Source organism: Anser brachyrhynchus (genome assembly GCF_964034855.1).
Source record: "Anser brachyrhynchus genome assembly, chromosome: 1".
Lineage (NCBI taxonomy): Eukaryota > Metazoa > Chordata > Aves > Anseriformes > Anatidae > Anser > Anser brachyrhynchus.
Genome location: NC_137694.1, coordinates 154,812,109 through 154,834,494, shown reverse-complemented (window position 1 = coordinate 154,834,494; position 22,386 = coordinate 154,812,109). Strand labels below are relative to the sequence as shown.

At 40.2% G+C, this 22,386-nt stretch overlaps 1 protein-coding gene across 1 annotated transcript in view; it reads right to left on the bottom strand.

Annotated features, from left to right (window-relative positions):
- TMTC4 (transmembrane O-mannosyltransferase targeting cadherins 4) overlaps positions 1 to 21,567 on the bottom strand; it is a 52,458-nt gene extending 30,891 nt beyond the window's left edge. The window contains exons 1-5 of the mRNA XM_080575922.1: positions 21,456 to 21,567; positions 19,374 to 19,589; positions 14,070 to 14,185; positions 11,853 to 12,069; positions 8,014 to 8,101 (exon numbers count right to left, since the gene is read on the bottom strand). Coding sequence (XP_080432048.1) covers positions 8,014 to 8,101; positions 11,853 to 12,069; positions 14,070 to 14,185; positions 19,374 to 19,535 — 583 coding nt within the window. The 5' untranslated portion in view covers positions 19,536 to 19,589; positions 21,456 to 21,567. The remainder of the gene's footprint in view (positions 1 to 8,013; positions 8,102 to 11,852; positions 12,070 to 14,069; positions 14,186 to 19,373; positions 19,590 to 21,455) is intronic.
- Positions 21,568 to 22,386: the final 819 nt, after the last annotated feature.

The window sequence follows — 22,386 nt, the reverse complement described above, 5'->3', positions numbered from 1 at the left end:
TCTCAGCATGTAAAGTGTAGCCAAGCTTATGTAGGAACCCTCAAATACAGTAAAAGATGGTAAAGAACAACAACAACAAAAAAACCCCACAATTCCATAGATACATTCATTAAAAGATGAGAAACAAGCATCACGATCTCCTTCCCAAAACCATAACCTCAGTTCCTTTATTTTCTTTTGCAGTCTCAAAAAGTCAATACAGTCATACATAGAACTGTAATATTATAAAAATTTATCAGTTTGTGATTAAACTTCAAATAAAGAAAATTTTAATTAAGGAATATTTTATCTTGTGCTTTTGCCTGGGTCAATATGCACAAATACCCCCCATATCCTCACTGCAGAAATCTTGGTACTAAACTAGGACTGAAAAATAGATACAAAAGACTGGCATTCGGCAATGTCTTCAAGCAATTTTTAACAGTGATTTGAAAATGTAAAGCACTACATAAGTGCTAATTATTATTATAAGATACACACATGCCAACAGAAGTAATCAGTCTAACAAAGCACATTCCCTAATACGGCACTGCTTCCCACCAGAAAAATCTTGTGTTAGAAAATGAAACCAATCTTTGGTTGGCACCTGCACCTAGTTGAAACTGGTACACCATATTGTGAGTGGGCATTGTGCCACTCTAACAGATGGACAAGACTGTGAGCACGCCAAATAAACAGAGTACTTGCCTTTTTTTTTTTTTTAAGCTGGAAAAACACACTGTTTCTATACCAACAAAAAAGGGTGTTTCAATGACCCCACTTCACCAGTACGTTAAGTCTGAAAGTCAAGGGGATCCAAAGAAATACCTGTGTAAGACATGAAGAAGCCTTGAGGGCTCCTCCACGCAGGCTGCTGGACTCAAGTACAAGCACTATGTTTGCAGAATTGCTCTAGGAAAGTGTTTTACAGTGTGGAGTCAACTGATCCTAAATTTATGAGCAATATGCTTACTGTGGTACCCCTCAACCCTGCCTTCCTAGATGCTAATCCTCCTTCTTTAGAGAGACCTTATCTCACATTGTCCTAAATCCACAAGTCAATGAATACAAATTCCTAGTAAGTTCAGGATATGAAGAAAAATACTACATGTTTATAGAGTACCAAGCTTAGTTTTACTTTAAAGTCAAGCTAGCAACAGCAAAACAAAACATAGCAACCACTTCAGAACAATAATTATCAAGTCAGACATTTAGGCATTCAGCACTTCCTCCCTCAAAGCCAACTGAGCATCTTAGGGTGTAACCAGGTGAAAACTTGGAGCAGTTCAAGAAGTCATTTAAGCATGTTTAAGTGCATTGCTATAAAGAGCAGGAAGAATTCCCTAGCCTTAGAAGATAAAGCAAGAATCTATTGTTAGAGTTAACTTAAGCCTGAGATCTCCCTGTGTGTCTCCAATTCTCCGAATGTACATACTACTGCAGCGCAGCTCAGCATTTCACTTAATAATGAAACTACAATAGCAAATGGCGTTCCTAAACATCGCCAAGTACCTCAAACTCATTACATAGAGGCTACAGTAGAGTGATCATCTAACCCTAAATTATACTATCATGGACAAACAAAATTTAGTGCTAATTCTACAAAAAAAAGTTATGGTTTCTCATTTGCCCACTAAAAGAATAAAAGGATATATTTTCCACATGCAACTCTGCCCTCCCAATGCATTCAAACATGAACAGTTGGGCACACACTTGAAAAAAAATCAGGGCCCAAATGTTTAACAGTTGTTTAGTCTGGAGAAGAGGAGGCTCAGGGGAGACCTCATTGCTCTCTACAGGTACCTGGAAAGGAAGGTGTGGGGAGCTGGGGGTCGGCCTTTTCTCACAGGTAACCAGTGATAGGACTAGAGGGAATGGCCTCAAGTTGCACCAGGGGAGGTTCAGGTTGGAAATGAGGAGACATTTTTTCTCAGAAAGAGCAGTCAGGCATTGGGACGGGTTGTCCAGGGAGGTGGTGGAGTCACCGTCCCTGGGGGTGTTCAAGGAGAGGTTGGACGTGGTGCTTAGGGACATGGTTCAGTGGGTGACATTGGTGGTAGCGGGATGGTTGGACCAGATGATCTTGGAGGTTTTTTCCAACCTTAATGATTCCATGAGTAGTAAATACCTCTTGATCGACTGCAAAATAGCTAACAAACTCCCCCTTATCTGAACAGTACTGTCTTTCACATAGAAGACTTACACATTTCCGAACTAAAGGAAAACCTCCACTATTCACAAAACTCATTGCTACAGTCTACTTTGCATGTTTCATTATATTAGCAATGAACTAGCAGATGATTAATGGAAGACTACAAAGAACAGAACAAAACAAACACACAACCAAGTACAAAGTCATTTTTAGAAGTCATAGCATATGAGCACACAGTTGTTCCCCTATTTAAGATCCATGCCAAGTATTACTCACATGAAGCAAATATCAAACTCAACATTTTACATTACTCAGATCACCAATGCAGTTGGCAAATACATGCAACTGGATCACTGTCAAGGCTGAAGACAAAGGAAGGCAAAATGAATACTCCAGCAGTTTTAAAAGTCCTTATTAATTCCCAGAGATACTGCATTAAAATTCAACAAAGTTAATAACCCACAATTCCCTTCAGAACATACCTAAACAGTTGTCAGCTCTTGCTGTCTCCAATGCCTATGCAGTGGATCTGTCCCCACAGATGTGTTTTTAAAACAGCCGGACAGAATGAGAACAACAGATTAGTTCCTTGCAAATATAAATGTTATCCTACCAGAGTTCTGGTAACATTAAAAACTCTATGTAAGAAAAAAGTGAGAGAATTTTAGAACTTCAGTAAAACATAATTATAACCTATATAGTACGTTAAACGCTGATACTCTTTGAAAAAAAAAAAGATAAAATGCTACGGATTCTGGCTAAAAGAAACTGTCTGCCCAAAAATCCATCAAAGCCACGAATAAACCACATCAGACAGGCAAACTGCAGTGTGTCTTGAGCTTCACAAAAATCATTTTCCTTTGGAAATTTTCCAGTCTGGCAACTTCTACCTTTCTAATCTCCTACTTGCTTTCAGTATTATTTATACTTCCCCACAGTATCCCCCAAATACTCTTCAGACATTTTGTGTGTCCTCACTCTCAAGACAAACAAAATAAAAATAAAAATCTTACATCTATTCACTTAGACAATAGGTGAAAACAAACACTAAAAAGCCTCTCTTCTATGTCTTTTATCGCTGTTAGAGAAGACTTCAAGGATGACATTTCAATTACTATATCTATCCTAGTGAAACAGATTTCTGGAACTCTGCTGGACACAAATCTCACATTGCCTTGCTGCAAGAACAGTCAGGTTCTTTATGAAAGACTTAAGATATCCTATGTATTTAACATTAGGATGCTGCTGGAGACAGAAGAGTTTATGTTACTGAGGACATAACTGTATCAGCAGCATGAACTCAGCCTTTTCAATGACTGTTTTACTATGACATTCAAAGTTAATCATTAAATGCAAAACAATGTCAAACATGTTTTGTTAACTGTATTCTAAAGACAATACAAGTACAGTCCAAAAATCCCGAATGGTTTAGAGTTATACCTTCTTTTAAGTATACCAGAAGAGCCATGCTATCATGGTTTTTAATAACAATTAATAACAATAATTGTTTAATAACAATTAAAAGAAAACACCTTTGATAGTTCTCCTCCTGCCTGTAAAAAGCTGGTCACCTAACTGCTATATACATGTCACAGCCAAATCCAGAAACAAGGGCACAAGCAGTTTACCCAGAATTTAGGGTTACACTTGCCTTTAATATATACAAATCTAGCAGAACAAAAGGAAATAGGATGGCGTAACAAGCTGCTAGATCCTATTTTTCTGGGGGATCCTCACAGAGCCGCTATGTATGATTAGAAACAAAAGCCTGATGCAGTGGAATGCACGGAAGGTTTTCTGGTTGTTTTCTCCCCCTCCTTCTTACTAAGACTATTGCACAAAGATAAATTACCATCTCAGTTGGACCTTGAAAGTGATGAAGTAACAACTGTTAACTTGGACTAGCACTATCAATGTGCCCTGGCAGTACTGCAGACTTTCTGAGTCTAGTGGATAACGATGACTTTGCCAGTAGAAGGAAAACATTTTGAATTCTGAGAGAAGAAATGGTATTTTTTTTCTTTGTTACATCTTAGCGGACATTGTTTAAGTCTGTTCCTTAAACTGCACATGCATATTTTTAAAATGCTTGCTCTTCATCGATACTCGAAGTGACAACAGCTTCCATTTGGCACTAAGAGGGTTTCTGCTGTGACTCCCTCAATCCGTGCACATCCAAACTCAGCTAAACTCAGATAAAAAAGTCTTTACTCCTTATTCATCCTATTATTTTTGAATGACTAGAAGAATTGTTAACAAAATAAGGATATTCATACCATCAAAATGGAGGCATCCAAGAGTAAAGCTTCACGCTTGCTTTAATACAATAAAACCACTGAAAAGTCATACTCTCCTACAGCTACTTCCTCATACGTGGTTACCTTTTCCTACAGCCTTTACTATACAGACACTACCGTCCATACCGGTGCCTGATGGGTTGGGCCAATCTCCCTGCTCAAATGAAAAAAGAGAGATCATAACGATAGAAAGTAAAACTGTCGGTGGGGTTCAGCAAGATACGTGGGTACAGTGAAGAACAGGACTGCCATTTGGAGGGACTGAGACAAGCTAGTGGAGGGGGCTGACAGAGGCCTTGTGAAATTCAAAGACAGCAGCACACAGCAGACCAGCTTGGGAACTGCCTAGGCAGCAGCTCTGCAGAATAGGAGCTGGAATTCCTGGCTGACAGCAAGTTGAAGAAGAGTTGGCAGCATGGCAATGAAGAAGGTTAAATGTACACAGGGCTATACGACCTGCAGCATTCCCTGGGGGTGAGGGAAAGTTGTTGTTCCTCTGTATTCAGCTCTTGTGAGGCCACATCAGAAGCACTGTTGTGCCCAATTCAAGAAACACATCAATAAGTTGGAAGTCCAGCAAATAACCCCTAAGATGGTTAGGAGAGTACAAAATAGGAAAAGAAGCTGAGGGAATTGGTTCCCCCATCCTCCTGCCCTAGAGGAGAAGGCTGAGAAGCATCCAACTTCAGTCTTACTATTCGAAGGAAAGTTATAGGGATGACAGACTTCTCTGAAGTGCCCCGAGAAAGGAAATGATGCAGCAATCACAAGGCCCAGCAAAGTAAAATGCAACTGAACATAAAGGGAAAAAAATTCTTCTCAGGAGGGCAGTTAAACACTAGAACAGGTTGCCTAGTGGGGCTGTGAATTGCCTTGAAGATTTTTACCACCCACCTGTCTAATGCTTTGAACAACCTGATCTATAAAGTAGCCTTGCTTTAAGCTGTCAGATCAGACCAGAGATGACCTCCAGAGTTTTCTTCTGACCTAAATATCTCTATAACCTATGATAGAAGGAAACCTAGGTTGCTCCATTTTTGCAGCTACCCTAAGTAACAAGCCTGGTCTTCCTAAGCTTCTATCCAACTTAGAGATTCAGGTACCTCCAGAAGGTGACTACAAATTGCTAAGATGAGCTCCCACCCTCTCAGTGACCATTGAAATAAGCCTATCTCCTTCCAGTGACTACACAGAAAGAGCAGGGAGAAAAGGCTTTCAAGTTGCTTGCCCAAGTTAGCTGGTGAAGGTCACAAAGTAGGGAAACTTAAAAATAAAGCCTGAGAAAACTCACATACATAACAGATACAACGTGAAATGCAGCTGGCTTATGAGGCTGGAGATCGAGCTTGTGGGGAAACTGCTGGTGGACACAATCTCACGTACCTCTCTGTTTACAAATTAATGGTTTTCATATTTAGGAAGACATGTCTAGGATGAGCAATGAAACATCCCAGACATTTCAAAGTCAGTTTTCAGACAAGAACCATTCTGACCTGAAAACTTGACCCAAACATCTGTTGTGTGGCACACCCCTCATTGGCCTGTAGCAAATCACATAAGGTTCAGAGGAAAGAAATAATCTGAAGCTTGGGCTCCTCCCTTTAGGCTCTGTGCAAGATCTGCTTAAGACCTTATTAGTGCTCTCCACAGTGCTGGATGAAGGCAAGTTTTCATTCTCTCGTTTAGAAGATGCCAGATACATGCAAGAACCTGAAATTGTCACCAATCTACCCAAAATGAAGCAGCTGTTGGAAGAGACACAATTATCTAACTTGTATACAAATTCTTCAATACAAAGAAAGTCGAAACTCCTTTCAGAAGTCGCTGAGGAAAAACCAAGTAGTGAAGGCGGCAGTAAACATTGAAAACTGATCTGAAGGACAAAAGACACAATTATGCTGGCAGACCATAGTTCTCCATAGCAAATCTGCTTAACAGACAGTTCTGATGCTACTATGCGATAGCATCCAATGCAAAAAAAAAAAATACTGTGTGCTGCTTCGTATCTTGACTTCATAACATTTTCTTTTTTCTGTATCAATGACAAGAACTTTAGTACAAGACCACTTAAAATTACGCTGACTTCTAAAAGCTATCAGACTAGCCTTTACAAGTTTTAAAAGCAGGATATCTCTTTATTAGAGTACACATCACATTCTTAATCGTTCCTGAGATATCCTCCATACCAAAACACATTCCTTTTTGAGTCTCCAGTGGTCCTCCTAACAACTTGGCTCTTGAGTTGTTCAAACAAAGATAATTACCCCAGCCATACAGGCCTACCTCTATCAACAAACTGGAAAGCACATAGCCAATATTTTAATTTGTCTAATTTAATTTGGTGCTGACAGAAGAAACATCCAAAGCACAATCATAACCATTAAAATAGGTGAGAAAAGAATTAATGAGCAAGCAAGGTCCCAGGGCCAATTTTCATCAAGACATTACTAGTTCAGTTGACAGAAAGGAAATCCACTCAAAGAAAAGGAATGGAAAAAATAATCAGAAGTGAACAGGAATTACTACAAATATAATTTGAAGTGACACAGTTTAACTTAAACTTATGATATCAAGTGTAGAAATAAGCACAGTGGATCTAAACAGTCTAAGCTCAATTAACAGGAGTTATTCACAACATCTTAGAGCTCTCTGTGCACCAACTCACCCCCCTCAGGCTACACTAAGCTCTGCATTTCCGTGATTGCGTTGTTAATCTAAATAATTGCCAACTGTGGTTAAACGTCGTAGGCCATGCCTATTGAACTGATATCACACAAAGCTCTTCACAGCACAGTTCTTCATGGGTTCACCGAATGATTCCCCTATTTCCTGTGGTAGAACACATTCAGATACCAGACTGCATATTCTGTACAGGTTTTTGTAGCTGTGAATTGATGTATTCTTGTGTACTTATTTAATAGACTCCCACGATAATTTCTCCATAACAGTATTTCAACTGCCAAGCTGCATTCAGATCAAATGATACAACAGATCTAAAAGCTCATTTGAAACAAACATCTAAGAAAGAACTTTCCATGTTAAAATAATACAGTTACCTTACAAAAACTCTATGAATAATACTATATTCAACATGTATATGCCAGCACTTGCATATTGCAGGGATTTAGAGGGCTTACTCATACCAATCTTTACTGTTTATTAAAAAAATTACTAGTAAGGTTTCTAAAATTCATTCCCATTTAGGCCATCCCAACACAATGGCATAAAGTATATTAAAACATTTAAGAAAATAAATTCATGGGTCTGATTTCTTTCTAAAATACTTATTAAAATATTTCTTTATGCTCCTAAACAACAAACCATTTAACAAATAAGCCTAGTACAAAACATTTTCCTTGAAATAAATTCTTAGTGTTTAACAGGAATTAGGGACAACATACCCTTCTAGCTCTTCTAAAATTAAATACCTGCTAGAGCAGATTTCTTTATATTTTCAGACTGTATAAACATTAATAGATTCAATCCACAACAGCTGACATTTTCGGTTTTGCTACACTTAACTGAAATGCATGAATACAGATAAAACATATAATACAAAATTAAAGGTGCAAACATAATGCTTACTTTCTCTAAATGCTTTACAGTAGCCAAGGAATGACAACAGAAAGAACAGGGCACATAGTAAGTCTGCTCTGCCAACAATCCCTGCAACCTTAAAAAGAAAAAGAAAAAAATTACGATTACCAGATTTTATTCTCAGAAAATCTGAGGTTAAGATACACATATACATATATATATACACAACGTGAATGCGTAAAATTATCACTGTAGGGTTTTTTTTTATTGCTTAGGATTAGCTGAGTAAAGAATTTAGCTTTAATTTATGAACAACTGCTATTTTAAAAAACAAGAAAGGACAATTTAAGAAAATATAGACTGTCCCATTTCACCAGATTTTTGGGTTACATTGCCTTTCAGTAGAATTCTTTGCAAACATTACAAATCCCTGCAAAATTGAGAACTGTTGAAACACAAATCAAGACCGTCTAGTTTCAGAATATAAGGCAGCCTTCAAATTGCTGTCTAAACACTCAGAATGAACAAATAACTTCCAGCCTGCTGAAATGCCTCCCTCCAGCAGTTTTTTTGTGTTATATTACTTGATGACATTAGAGCTACCTCCAACTGCATCTTGTTCTAACAGAAGCTGTAGTAACACAGGAAAATCAGAAGCTCATTCCGGGACCTTTGTATTCTGGATCTGTGCCAAACTATTTAAATGAAGCGCATTCTCAGGACCATCAACAAGCATTGGTTCAAGCCATTAAAATGTATTTACAATAACTTGCTGAGGCACACCATGACACATTCTCGGATCTTCATTCCTCACTTACACAAATGTCAGAATACGCCATGAACTTACTGTGTGAATCATGGCACAGGAGGGTGGCAGGGGACTGTATAGGTCCAGATGTTGGGACTTTACCAGAACGTACATCCAGAGCAAGGAACTTGGAAATACTCCTTTGTTTTCAGACTTGGTCTACTTACTGAAGCTCTGAGTTCCATGTTTCCTGGAGAAGCTGTACACAGAGGCCTTTCAGAAGCAAAGCAGGACAGCTACAGTTTTTTTGTTTGTAATGATTCAGGCACAAAAGCAGAAACTTTGATTCTTGTGTACTACGCCAGTTGTCCCATTTTGTGGGCAAGAGAGGTAAGTAAAAAGGGAACTGTATCTGCACTTAGTTTAAAAGCACCTGCTAACCCTTGTTTCAGAAAAGATGCTTTGTTTTGTTTTTTGGTCAGTCTGACATGAGGGAACAGATGTTTCTAAAGAACTTCAGAGGTAGAAAGTAAAATGTAGAGATATAAGAATAGGATTAAATCCACGGAAGCAGCTCTTTCCTGCTTTACCCTCAGCCTCAGTTGAGTGCCATAAAGGAGAAACTCCTGGATACCTAAACTGAGTTCAGAAAAACTTCTTAATTTATCCAGATAACTTCTCTGCTTCTTCTACGTTGTAGAGGAGTTATAAGAATCAATTAAATAGCTATGAAGTACTTTGAAAGGTGACAACAATGAAGTGCCATTCTGTTTCAGAAGCTGCTCTCAACTAACAAGATAGTATTGGCGAGATGAGGCAATTTTGAAAATAAATGCTAACTTGTTATAACAAAGATTAAGGGGCTAATAACACATATGGCCTCAGATGACTCCAAATGTACAATATTCTCATCTCTGATATAGAATCAGGTGTATAATCACTGCTAACAGGTAAACAGAAAAATACAGTTTTAAATTAGCATCAGGCATAATCTTAGGTCTTTCATCCATCAAATGCTATACAGAATAAACATCTCAAAATAGAGAACGGTGCCACAGCAGTGTTTACTTGTACATAGAAAAATGAAAATGACAGATGTTTTTATTACATAGCTTCTGAACGCACTTAACTTTTCAAGATCTGTTTTACATGACAGTTTGTTTTGTGCTGCACATACCAAAAACTAAAGCAGCAAACAGACAGATTCCTCACAATTCTATGTCAAAATATGTCATCTCATTTCAAAACCAGAATGTCATTGTACCTAAAACTCACAGCTCTCAAATGATGAGGAATGCTCTTTAAGATGCTGCCTGACATGCATTGATGCTAGAACCATAGCAGTATCATGATTGTTACCGTGCAACAAGATTTATCATTCACCGTGTAAATGATTACAAGCCTCTGTCAGCTCCTGGATCTTAGAAGAGACATGTTACCTAAGCATGCTACTTTTTTCCTCTTCTTCCAATGTCTGCCCAAAGTGTATGCAAGTCTTCAAAGCTCACATAGCAGACAGACCACATCACTTGTGATTTATTTGACATGACCAGGGTCTCAACAACAAGCTGCCTGCTAATTTAAATATATTTTTAGAGCCAAATGGAATGAAGAATAAAATTATGGATATTAAAAAAGGAGTCAATAGCAAGACGCCAGATAAGACTCAAGTGAGATTTCACTTTACATGTCAAAACATCAAAAGCACCGAGGACTTGTTTTACTTCATTTTGACATCTAAAACTGGTTTTGGAGAACACATACCACGAACCTGTCTGACTAACATAAGGTGCTCTAACAAAGAAGCTATTCTGCAGGCAAGCAAACACCAGAGAACACATTGCAGGGTGTTTTAGCTACACTGTCAAATAAAGTGAGGTTAAACCTCAGAATCTGCAAATACAGAGCTTTCCACTATCTCTAGGTGTCCGGTACACGCAATATCCCTAGTTAGCTGAGAGGCATAGCTTTCTGTAACCTCTTCCCCGTCAATCATGTACAAAGGGAATGAAAAAGGGCCAAAAAAAACCCCATGGCTTATTGTCAGTGAAAAATCAGCACCATATATATAGAATAAGGTGCACTGAGAATTCAGTGTTCAATTATAGTACTAGAAGCGAGTACTTTTCCAGTAGCTTAGCCTCTCCAAACCAAAAAAAAAATAAAAAAAATATCATCCTGCATTGCTATTACTCTCTATGTCATGTATTCATAACTATAAGACATGAAGCAGTCAGGAACCAAATCCAGCAAGTCCACCAGCATAAGGCCACAAAACGTTCTTAGCTATGAGTGCAAAAGAGCTTTTTAAGAAAACCATATCCTCTTCACTAGAATTTCCACACAACAACTTGATCTTTGGTCAGCTATTTTAATTGGCTGCTATGCACATGCCACATTTCTATTCAGGATCTTTACAGCTTCAACTTCCAGCCACTGTTATGCTTTTTTCTGCACTATTAAAGGGCCCACTACTATTAGATTTCTGTTCCTTGTGTACGCAATTAGAGGCTGTAATTAAAAAAAGTCCTTTAATCTTCTCCTTCATATTAAAAATATAAACCCACGGAAATTGATCTCTCATGACATGGGTTGATTTCCAATCCTTTAATCATTTTCACAGCTCTTCTGAGCCCTCTCCATTTTCTCCCAGTGTCCTCCTTGCAGCATGGATTCAAAACTAGACAAAAGTATTCTAATAGTCACATACAGAGTTTGTGTAATACCCCTAGTCCATTTTTTTAATTCCCTGCCTTTTATCGAAGCAAATGGGATTGAAAAGTGGTTAACCATTTGCATTCAGTTTATCATTCTTTGTGGCTGCTCATGTACTAGTGTTCCTAGTAATGAATTCTTACTCCAGTAATTAGGAAAACAGTGTAGTTTACAGCTATTCTTCTTTAGTTATCATACCTAAATGATTTAATTTATCTTCCTTAGTAAGGTCCAGCCCTGTAGAGTTAGAAGGTTTTGGAAGCACTAACTATATTTGATTGTTCTCATAAGACAAGTACCGAGAGAAGCATTAAGAATATATATAAGCAATGTGTAGAGTAAAAGGCTATGTCAGAATTAATTAGTCAGGACGATCAAGAACTTCTAGGATATGAATTTTAAGAGCCAAGTATTCAGTACTTACACATTCGGTGTGTACTGGATGCACAGCAAACAGCAAAGCAGCTAGAAGAGAGGTCTTTGGAGCCAGGTTTAGCCTTCTTCCCTTATTAGTGAATTGCAGCCCACCCAATAATATTGAGAACACATCAACCATCAGCACGGAGATAACACAATGCAGTATTATATTGATGACATGGAAACCAACTGGGTAGAAGCCTCCAGCAAAAAGGTAATTAATTCTGTATACAAACAAAAGCATTAAGGTTAAGAATTGCATAAATAATTAGAGATATGCAAACAGAAAACCCAACCAAACTCGATTAAAAGATCATATTAGAAACAAACAAAAAAGAACCCCCAAAGGCTGAAAAATAAAAGCAACCCCCAGCACGCACAGTATTACCACTTCACCACCACAGCAGGCTAGGAACACCATCCTGATCTTTACTCAAATGTATTCACATGGGATACCATATTTAGCATAATACCTATTGTCTCCAAAGACATATGTTAATACTACTGTATTAATCATACCCATGGTAAGTTAGATCTGGCTTTTGGCCAGAAACATGACTTCAATGTTGCAATGCAACAGTGCCCCTCAAATAAACAACCCAGCCTGCTGGGGGATACCTTGGGCTTAAGAGACATTGTGTCCACAAGCAAATCGATGGAATTATTTTAAATAAATCCATGTAGTGAGGGAACCGATATGCACAGAAACTAAGATTTCCACTGATATTTTAGCAGAAGAAATGTCCTCGCATTTGGACTGATGATGTGGAAACCAACCGGGTACAATCCAGCATCAACCCAGAAAGTAGCCAGGTAGCAAGTCTTAGTAACTAATCTGTGACACTGGCTAGAGACAGGTGTCCTGCAAGTATCTGAACCAAAAGAAGTGTAAATGAAAATTCAGTCTAAGACCCTGTTCAAGATAGGAACTTTGAGACAAAATGCAGAGGGAGAAGCACCTTGTTATTTTTGTGTGCTTTTATCACTAGGTGAGATATACAGACACTTAAGTAGGGTAGTGGATTTTATATACTTCATTTGGCCAGTCTGCATCTGACTTAGTGAAATCTATTAAAAATACCTAACTTGTTATAAACGTGACACACACAAAAATTAGACCTTGGGGAATGAAGGAAGCTAGTACTTGTAAAAAATAGCATTTTATGGACCATCTCCACATGCTTGTCTGTATTTTCAGATGTAGCAATGACTGTAAACCAGTTCTCTCTTTAAACTAACCAGAATATTACTGAAGATGGAATGTACCACAGAGACCTTGAAAAGAAAGGAAAGCATGTGCTTATGTAATGCACTGAAAGCTTTAGTAGGTTTAAGACACTGACACATTCTCTTCAGTCATATATTTTCCTCTGTGACAATGCGAAGAAACCCCAACAAGACTGTGAAATCCATTATGCTAAGTACTTAAAACTCTAACACTGAACTCGAGTCCAAACTTTTGCTTGAATTTGAGGAGAAAGCACAGGAATACTTATTCCCCGATCACTTAGTGTCTGCCTTAGACTGGACACAATTGCACAACCGGTGCCAGCTCCACATTCTGTAGCAACGGGTCCCACAACACAGGGCTGTATGGGGAAAGTAAAGAAGCTTATGGCAGAGTTCTCAAATGTTCTCTGCATTACTATGCCCCGTTGCTACATGTTTTTTGTATAAGGATTTGGGCAAGCAGTAGACATTAGCTAAGCATCTTTTTCTCAGACACTCACTTCAAGCAAAAATATCAGGGGGGAAACTATTCAGTGACCTAGTAGCAAAAGGCCACATTGGATTGAAACTGTTTATATAAAAAATAATTATTCAACAGGTCACTAGCAAAGCAGAGAACAGAAAAAAACAGCAGCAGCATAAGTGGCAGCACGACTAAGCAGAGGCAACGCACATCCAGTTCCTTGATGATGTGACCTCATCAATATGTGACCTCAACCATATTGCTCCTAGTACCAAGGTAAACAAAACACCATTTCTAAAAGGAAACACAAAATGTCAAAATAACACATACTTCAAGAAAGAAACAATTTGAAAATTAAAACTCTATTTGAGATTAAGGTAATCAGTTTCAAGAAAAGCAGCCAACTCCCTCCAGACACTCTGTCTCTCCCCTTTCCCCCTCTTTCCCTTTCCTTGTTTCCTCCTCCCTAAAATCAATCAAGCCAATATGTGTTAAAAAACTTCAGACCTGGAGCTAAATGACAAGTCTCACCTGAAAGTCAGGACAGTCAGTGGTCGATACGACTTATGACTGGTATTGCTGCTGAGTTTGCTACCCCAAAAGTCATGATGCCACAGGTCACCAAGTGGGGTTTCTGCCCTGAGGTCCTGAAATAAAACATCAGATTCTTAACATTTCAGTTTGGTTCAAAGCAGCTATAGCACAATCAAGTTATAGCTAATACAAGCTCATGTTACCACAGACATAACGATGTTTTGTTGGCTCACTACTGACATTGATGAGGCACCCAAGTTTTCAATGAAGGTCAAATTTTGGATGCCTGCCATCATGAAGGTCACGATGCTTGGATTCTGTAAGTAGGCATAACTACATAAATACTCATAGTTCTACTAAATTTCGTATCAATTGATAATCTGGTGCAATAACTGAAATATAATGCACATAAAAGAACCTTTACGTAATAGTTTTGTAAAACATCTTTGATTTTAGGTCTAGGTTATCTTACAAAAGAGGCCAAAGTAGAAGTACATATTGTCACAAATAGCTATTTTTCTACCAGTGCCAGAAGGTCAACTATTAGTGAAAGCAAGAAAGCAAGGAGACTAAATATAGAAAACAACAATTAGCCCTTTCTGAAGCCTTACTTTGCACAGAACACTATTTAAATAGTTATTTTTTTTTTAATCCTTAATACAAGAAAGCAAGAAGCAAATTCTTCTGCATACTGTTCTAAAAGATTAATAGCAGAAGATTAAAAAAGGGAATGAATTATGTTAATTTGGGGTGGGGTCAGGGCCTATAAAAAAAACGTAACACTGCAAAGGATAAGTATACTCTTTCATCTTCAAACCATGCTGATAATGGAAAAATCCAAATAACCTGACTATTGAATGGAAAACACACACTTTGGAGAGGAAAAAAATAAGGAAGCCACCTTTCCAAATAAATTGATTTTGTAGCATCCTCAGTTTTCTTTGAGAGCAAGCTGGGAAGCTCAATCTAACATATTTATCTTACCCACCCCCTATTCTCTTGCTTCCCTGGGGAAAATTCTAATAAGTACCAATTCATACTAGAGCAAATGCGAAGGTTAAATACACTTAAGGCAGAATCTATGAACAAAATTGTACCAGCTAATGAACAGCTTTCGTATGGTATTATACCTGCATTCAGACCCAAGTTAGTCTACCCCCACCTTCTCTCCCTATTTTTTTTCTTAAACAGACCAACAAATCAAAACAGTCCAAACAACCAATCCAAACAACACTAAGCAGATAAATCAGGTTGTTGAAGCCCTGACATGGCTTACAAAGCCTGGTGTGCTATGTCTCACTTATTCCACATTTCCATCTCCATACAAGACTGCCCCATTGTAATAACCTCGTCTCACTAACTACAGTTCCTCTCAAACACTGCTACCATCCCACTTGCCCCTACTGTATCTTGAAAGCCTCCTGTGGTGTCCAGTACTTTCCACCTTACCCTTGGGTAGGATTTCTGGTCTGCCACAAAGGCAAGAACCAACGTATACCACTGCTAGTCCCAATGTACACCCAAGTGTTGGGGCCACACTGCCTGGTCACTGCTAAACTGAACTTAAAATAACCGAGTTTTTCTTGCTTCTCTCTCAATACATTGTCTTCTATACCTCCAAAAACACAGAAAAATATTTATTTCTATCACTTGATCAAATTCGGCCAGTATTAGATAAGAAGTTCAAAAACAACTAGGAAGTGAATGTAGGCTAAAAATCTTGCAACCTACTCTCAAACGAAGAGAAGCGAAGAGAAGCATTCTCTAATAGGTTACTAATAAATATGCAGAAAAGAGCAAAGATAACATGGTAGTCTTTGAAAAGTCCCATGCTGCAGATGTGAATTAAAGCATTCTCACAGAAAATCCCAAGAAATCAAGACAAAGTGGATCCTATTTTGGTCTAAGAATTATCAAGGTGCAAAACTTCTTTAGTCCTTCACAGATGTTTGCACTGTAGAGTGACAGCTAAGAATTTCTTAGCTATTTTTGCTCCCAGGACTGCAATTTTGGCCTTCGGCACCTAAATTCCTGTTCCATTCCTCACTGGTATGCACAAACCCTCAAGGTGACAATCTGACTCTCAGGGAAGGAGTGAACCTCATCAGCAGTCCACTAAATCAATCAACATGGCCTGCTTTCACCGGGGCAATTGGGACCAGGTTGTACACCAGCACATATTGCAGCCTTTGTACTCTGCAAGGGGGATTTGTTGGTGGCAGTGTAGCCCTCAGACTGTTGTCCCAGCACTGTTCCTTATGCACATTTGCCTAAGGAATGGACTATGAAAGAAATTTTATTCTTTTTTTTTTTTAAAGGAAGTAGCACAGTTTTAAAAGTATGTGCTCTATGTCACAGATAACTGTAATAACACGAGATTGGAAATATTCGAGTTGAGTAAGGCTAGATTTCCCATTCATCTTGAATCAGTCTTCTTTTGTCTTCAGCGGGCAGGATACAGGAAAAGCTGAATACCTGGAACGATTTAGTGATTAGATTATGCTTCCTTCTGACTCAGAAAGCTTCAGTCATGTATCTTGTTGCCCAGAGAGGCTGTAGATGCCCCATCCCTGGAGGTGTTCAAGGCCAGGCTGGATGGGGCCTTGGGCAACCTGGTCTGTGGGAGGTGTCCCTGCCTATGGCAGGGGGGTTGGAACTGGGTGATCTTAAAGGTCCCTTTCAACCAGAGCCTTTCTATGATTCTATGATTGTTCATGTACCTAAGTTTTGTTAGAGAAAGTTATTTACATCAATTTTGCGACACAGTGGACTTACCCTAAAAAAGCAATTGTTTGCTCTAAGAGTCACAACTGTTTAAAAGTTAGGTATGATTTTCTCTATCATACGTATCAAAGTACATAGCAAAGAATCTCTAAACATTTGATTAGCAGCAGCCGACACAAAGCAGGGTTCAATACCTGAAGAAAGGTCAGGTTTTTCTTATTTTCTTAGGCTTATGCAAAAAGACACATCGTATCTGAAAGTTTGTCTTAATACAACTGTTTGACTTGCCAAGTAAGCAAATAAATGAAGACAAAAAACCACCGTTGTGTACCACTTAAAATAATGCTACGTAAAATGAAAAAACTTGGAAAAAGCCTCGTACCCCATTTATCGGGATTATTATCTAATATCAGACTGTTCCACAACATGGTAAGCACGGGGTCAACTAACAGTGTATCTTTTGTTTAAAAAAAAATAAATCAAAGATTGGGTTTGAGGGAGCTAGTAAATTAACAAAAAGGTTGGTGTGTGGTACCCAAGAAAATACTGATAAGGTAATGTTCAGTAAATCTACAAAATTATTTTACCTGCTGCCTTTCCTATTGAGCAGGAACAAAATATCGTATCTTTTTTTCCAATAACCCCTGTCTTTGCTACATGCTCTTTCTCACAATTAAATGCTCATTGTCTCTGCATTTTTCTTGTGGATTTTGTTATTTCCCTATATTTATTTGACCCATGTTAAAATGGTACTGTCAACAAAATCTCATTTAATTTCCGAGGGATATTGGAAGATTTTGATATGAAAAATAGAGTAAACCTCACGATTTTTTTTTCAACATACAGACTAGGTAAGAATTAATCTATTTAAGCAATTGGATGAATTTCTCAGCATTGCCAACAGCTATAATCCTGGTGCAGGTTGTTGTGTTGCATAGATAAACTGAAACATTTCAAAACGTAAAAAGTGGAAGAAATGGAGAAAGATTACAAGTGTGGAAATTCTACAAGAACAAACCAACCTGCCTTGTTTCACCATCAGTCTTTTGTTTGTGCTTTTAGGAAATTAAAATATTATAATTGTGTCCCAAAATGAAACTTTGCAGAATGAAACATTCCTAGGAGCTGGGTAATTTAAAATATAATGCCAAAAATAAAGTCACTGTAGGTTGTTAATTTGTTGATAGTATTCTTGTAGGAGCTTTGAGATTTATTTCCAATTTGACAGATATATTTTCCCCCATCCATTTATAACTCAAGGCACGAAGACTTACACAATCAAAATATAAATTTGTCTGAGTAAACAGTAATTCTGTGAAGTTCTTAAATGCACATTGCAGTTAAGTTGCCTCTAAATTTTGTGCAAGGTCAAAAAACATGAACTGTATTCTTCTAGATGTACGAGTCTCTGTAAATTATCCTCCCTCTATTCCCATAGCATCAGGAAAACAGAATCAACAGATGAGGATCACTCATTTTAGTCTGTGCTTCTCTTTCCAAACCTGTCACAAGTACCTTCCAGAACAGCGTAAGAGCTGCTGTGCAACACCATGACGCACTCATGACCACAGGCCCACTAACTGCTACATGTGATTTTACGAAGGGTCTCAACGATTGATGACACTCAGCTTCTCAAAGTAAAAGTGAAAAGAATCGTGACTAGAGGTTTGTTAGGGTCGCATGTTAATTTCTAAGTATTTCAAGAATTGTTTGCTTTATCTACGATCAGTTTTAAAAAAGAACACTAAAACATCCTGCCCCTATTTCAAAAAACACTGCCACCACAGGAATATTAACTGCAGAAGGAGCACAGGGAAAAGCAGCTTTCCTTGCTCTTATGACTTTTTTATGGTTTAAACCACAGCTGGAGAACCCCTGCACCCTACAGCCACTTAGTGATCTTGCAACCAGTTTATTCATACACTTTATTCATCTGTCACTGTGACTGAATAATGGAAATTTCTCTTATTACTATCAATGGATATTAGAAAATCTACAGCATACTCTTACTTAGAAATGAGCATAAAATTAGATCTGTAGGCAGTCTTGATATTCAGATACCCTGTGAATAAGTGTTATTAAACATCACATCTAAATTCACTGCAACCCTGGACGATGCTTTCTTAGATGACAAGCAGACAAAGTCCATTTGGTTTAACAAAATGGATCCCTTCCCCTTGACCATATAGCAAGACTTGTCCAGCACAGTATTTGACTTGGAAAAAAATTAAAGGTAACATATTCTAAGGGGAGAAAAAACTGATTAATTTCTTCGCTCTTTTGCTTATGCCTTAGAACCCAGGTCAAGTTATTCAAACATCTTTAGGAATAAGACTTTTTATAAGCTTACTCATGCTTCTGGTTTTTCTGTGGAACACTTCTGCACAGTTTGTTTGTCAACTGTAAACAAGGCTTACTTGAAAAACAAACAAAAATAAAATTCAAAAAAGGGAATATCAGAAGGAAGTTTTCCATTAGGATGAATATTTTGGGCCTACTTAAATTGTTGTCATTATTTCTTTTCCTATTACCACTTAAGTCAAATGGAAAGAAAACAAAAAAACAAAAGAGACAAACCTTATTATTGATGATGGCCTCAGAATCATCAAAGACAAAATCTCCATCATAACTGTTAGCAAAACAGAGGAAGGAAATTAATCCCACAACGATTTTAGCCCAGTATGACGGAAGGAGAACCCATGATATGTCATGGTCCAGATTAGGTTCTGCTTGTGCCATTCTGTGAAATGCTTGTTCCAATTTGGGAGCTTCAGCATTATGTTGGTTGCAAATCTGAAAGGAATATACAGAAATGCACAGTTTTACGTTTGACTAAAAAAATGATAACAACATGGCAGGTCGGAAGAAGAAAATGAAATTTCAATCAACCAAATATCTTTATTTCACTGTGTTTCATAATTACCAGAACATACCAAAACATAATTTTGTACTTCAAATTTGGAAGAAAGACACAATTTCTCACGGTCTATACACAGAGATAAAAGCCAAGAAATTCTGAGATTCTAAGCAAAAGCTCTGGCACAGATAAATTCTAAAATGTTCAGCAAGTCACTTTTATCTGTTTCTTACTATTCTTTTCAAGTGTAACATATAGGACATAACAGGGACTGTGGAGCATTTACAAAATTCTTAAGAGAATGATAAGCACTGTAATTTCCTTACAGTGAGTGGAAAAAAACCCACAAACCATAAGCAATTGCAAAAAGAACTCAACTCAAGCCAAGTCCATTGAGTTAAGGGATCTAGTCTTACATATAGCCCATACTGGGAATACATACAGACATCACAGGGAGATGAGAGACTGGGCCCTAAATCTCAGCAATTCAAACAACGAGACAACAAGTATCATATAATTAGGGCTCAAAGGAACATTTACTACATCATTACACACACCTCCAGTGCAGCACAGGCTTAATTCCACTACTGTCATCAAACACATATAGTTGTTGAGGTAGATGAGAGCGACCACACAACCCGACAGCACTGAGCGGAGTATCAGTGTGAAGGTACCAAGACTGGAAGTTTACCCGCAAGCCACCTTTACTCAGCAGGGTGTCATCTGATGCTCCAAAGCCAGCCTGGGTGGCTACGCTGCCTCTGCTTTCTGCTGCTCCCACAGTACTGAGAGTGGTTTTATTACCGAGTGCTGCTGTAAATGGCAGGGGGGGACGTTACAAACGGGAAACTACAGTAATAACAGGAGCACATGAAGTTTTTATTTGCAAGCTCCATGAATGACAGGCACGTACCGGAGCCCAGCCTCACAATTTCTAGAGTCCAAAGCTTAACTTATTAACTTTCTTCTTATTTGCTGGCTCTTTTATACCGGCTTTACTGCTGCACACCTGAATATATTGCATTTAACGTTCTAACCAAGGAGAAAGCTCCAGCTACCCGGCTTTCCGAACAGACTCGACCATCAGGGCTGAACAGACAATCGCTTGGCAGCTTTCTGTCCCCACACACACACGCCCACGGGCAGGCTGGACTCCCTGTGCCACCAGCGGCCCTTCTAGCTGCGAGGACCAGCAGCAGCGCTCCCCAGCTCGGCGCCAGGCACACGGAGCTGGGAGAGCTGAGCAAGAGCGGAGCTCCTTAGCGGGGCAGCCGCTTTAGGAGCAAAAGAAGAGCAAAACCTCCTCCCAAAGCAACCCACCTCTGTGCTTCCACTAACCCACCCGTGTGCCCTGAGGTCGTCGGGAGAAGAAAAGGCTGAGAACAAGAGGGTTAACCCGAGGGAAGCGCACCGCGCTGCCAGAGGGACCAGCCCCCGGTCACAACGTGCCCCTGCCCTCACCCCATTTCCCCCGCAAAGTTTCCCCTCAGCCCCCGCCCGGGGGGCTCCCTGCCGCGAACCCCCCCCAGAAAGGGGGCTTCGGGGGGGGGGGGGGGGGGTCCGCTGCTCGCCCAGGCAGGGAGGGGGCTCCCCGGGGCCCCGCATCCCCAACGGTCCTAACGGCCCCAACGGTCCTTAACGGTCCCAACGGCCCTTCACGAGTGTCGCGTCCCCTTGTCCCGTCCAGCTCCGCCGGCGCTCCGGCCGCTTAGAGGGGGAAAGGGCGAGCCCCCCCCGGCGGGGACGGGGTCCGGGGTACTGGGGTCGCGGGGTGTGGGGTCGGGGTCCCCGCCCGCCGTTACCTGTGAGGAGCCGGAGCCCGCGCGGCGCCCGCCGCCCAACTCCCCTCGCGGGGAGCGCCCGCCGCTCCGGCCGCCGGGGGAGGGGCCGCGGCCGCCGCCGCTTCGCCTTTTGGTCCCGCCCGCCGCGGCCCATTGGTCGCCTCGCCGCCCCGCCCCTCCTTCGCCCCGCCCCCCCGGGGCAGCCCCGCCCGCTCATTGGCGGCGGAGGCGGGGGGTGGCGGTGACGCGGGGAGCGGGCGGGGTGAGGGAGCGGGGCTGGCGGAGCGCCCCCCTCGGCTCCGGGCGGTCGCCGTGCCGCTCACCTGGCGGGCTGGCCGTTGGGCTGGCCGTTAGGGCGGCCGTTAGCGCTGCTGCGGGGGGGCGGTGGCGGTTGTCGCCCGTAACCCGCTGCCGCCACACGTCCGGCTGAGCTGCCTGGGGGGCAGCAGCAGCTGAACCAGCGCAGTTCCCGGGCTGTGCTGTTAAAGTGTGTACGTGAAACTCTTCACTTGCGAGGTGCTAGTCCGTAACGCAGCCGCGATCGGGAGCCACCGCAAAGCACCTGAGGTGCTCCTGGGTGTGGAAGTGGTAGGAAAATGCCAACAAGCTGTCGCAAAGCATGTTGTCCACCACACAAAGCTCACAGAAACTTCTGCTCCCTTTGTTACTGGGGCTCAGATCAACCCATAAACACTCCAAGACCGTCAGTCGTGCCTTAAAGACGAAACTGAGCTTGTCCTTTCTGCCTTCGTCCTCGATTTAGTGATACAGGGGGGCACAATCTCTAAGCTTCATATCCTCTAATTTAGAACCATAAATTTAGAATCATAAAATGGCAGAGATGGAAGACGTCTTTATGGCTTTTTGGCCAGGCTGCCTTATAAATGCAATATAAAACGTGAGATAACCCCTAACAGTATGTTTTCTAGGTTTTCTGCTCCTAGAATAAAAA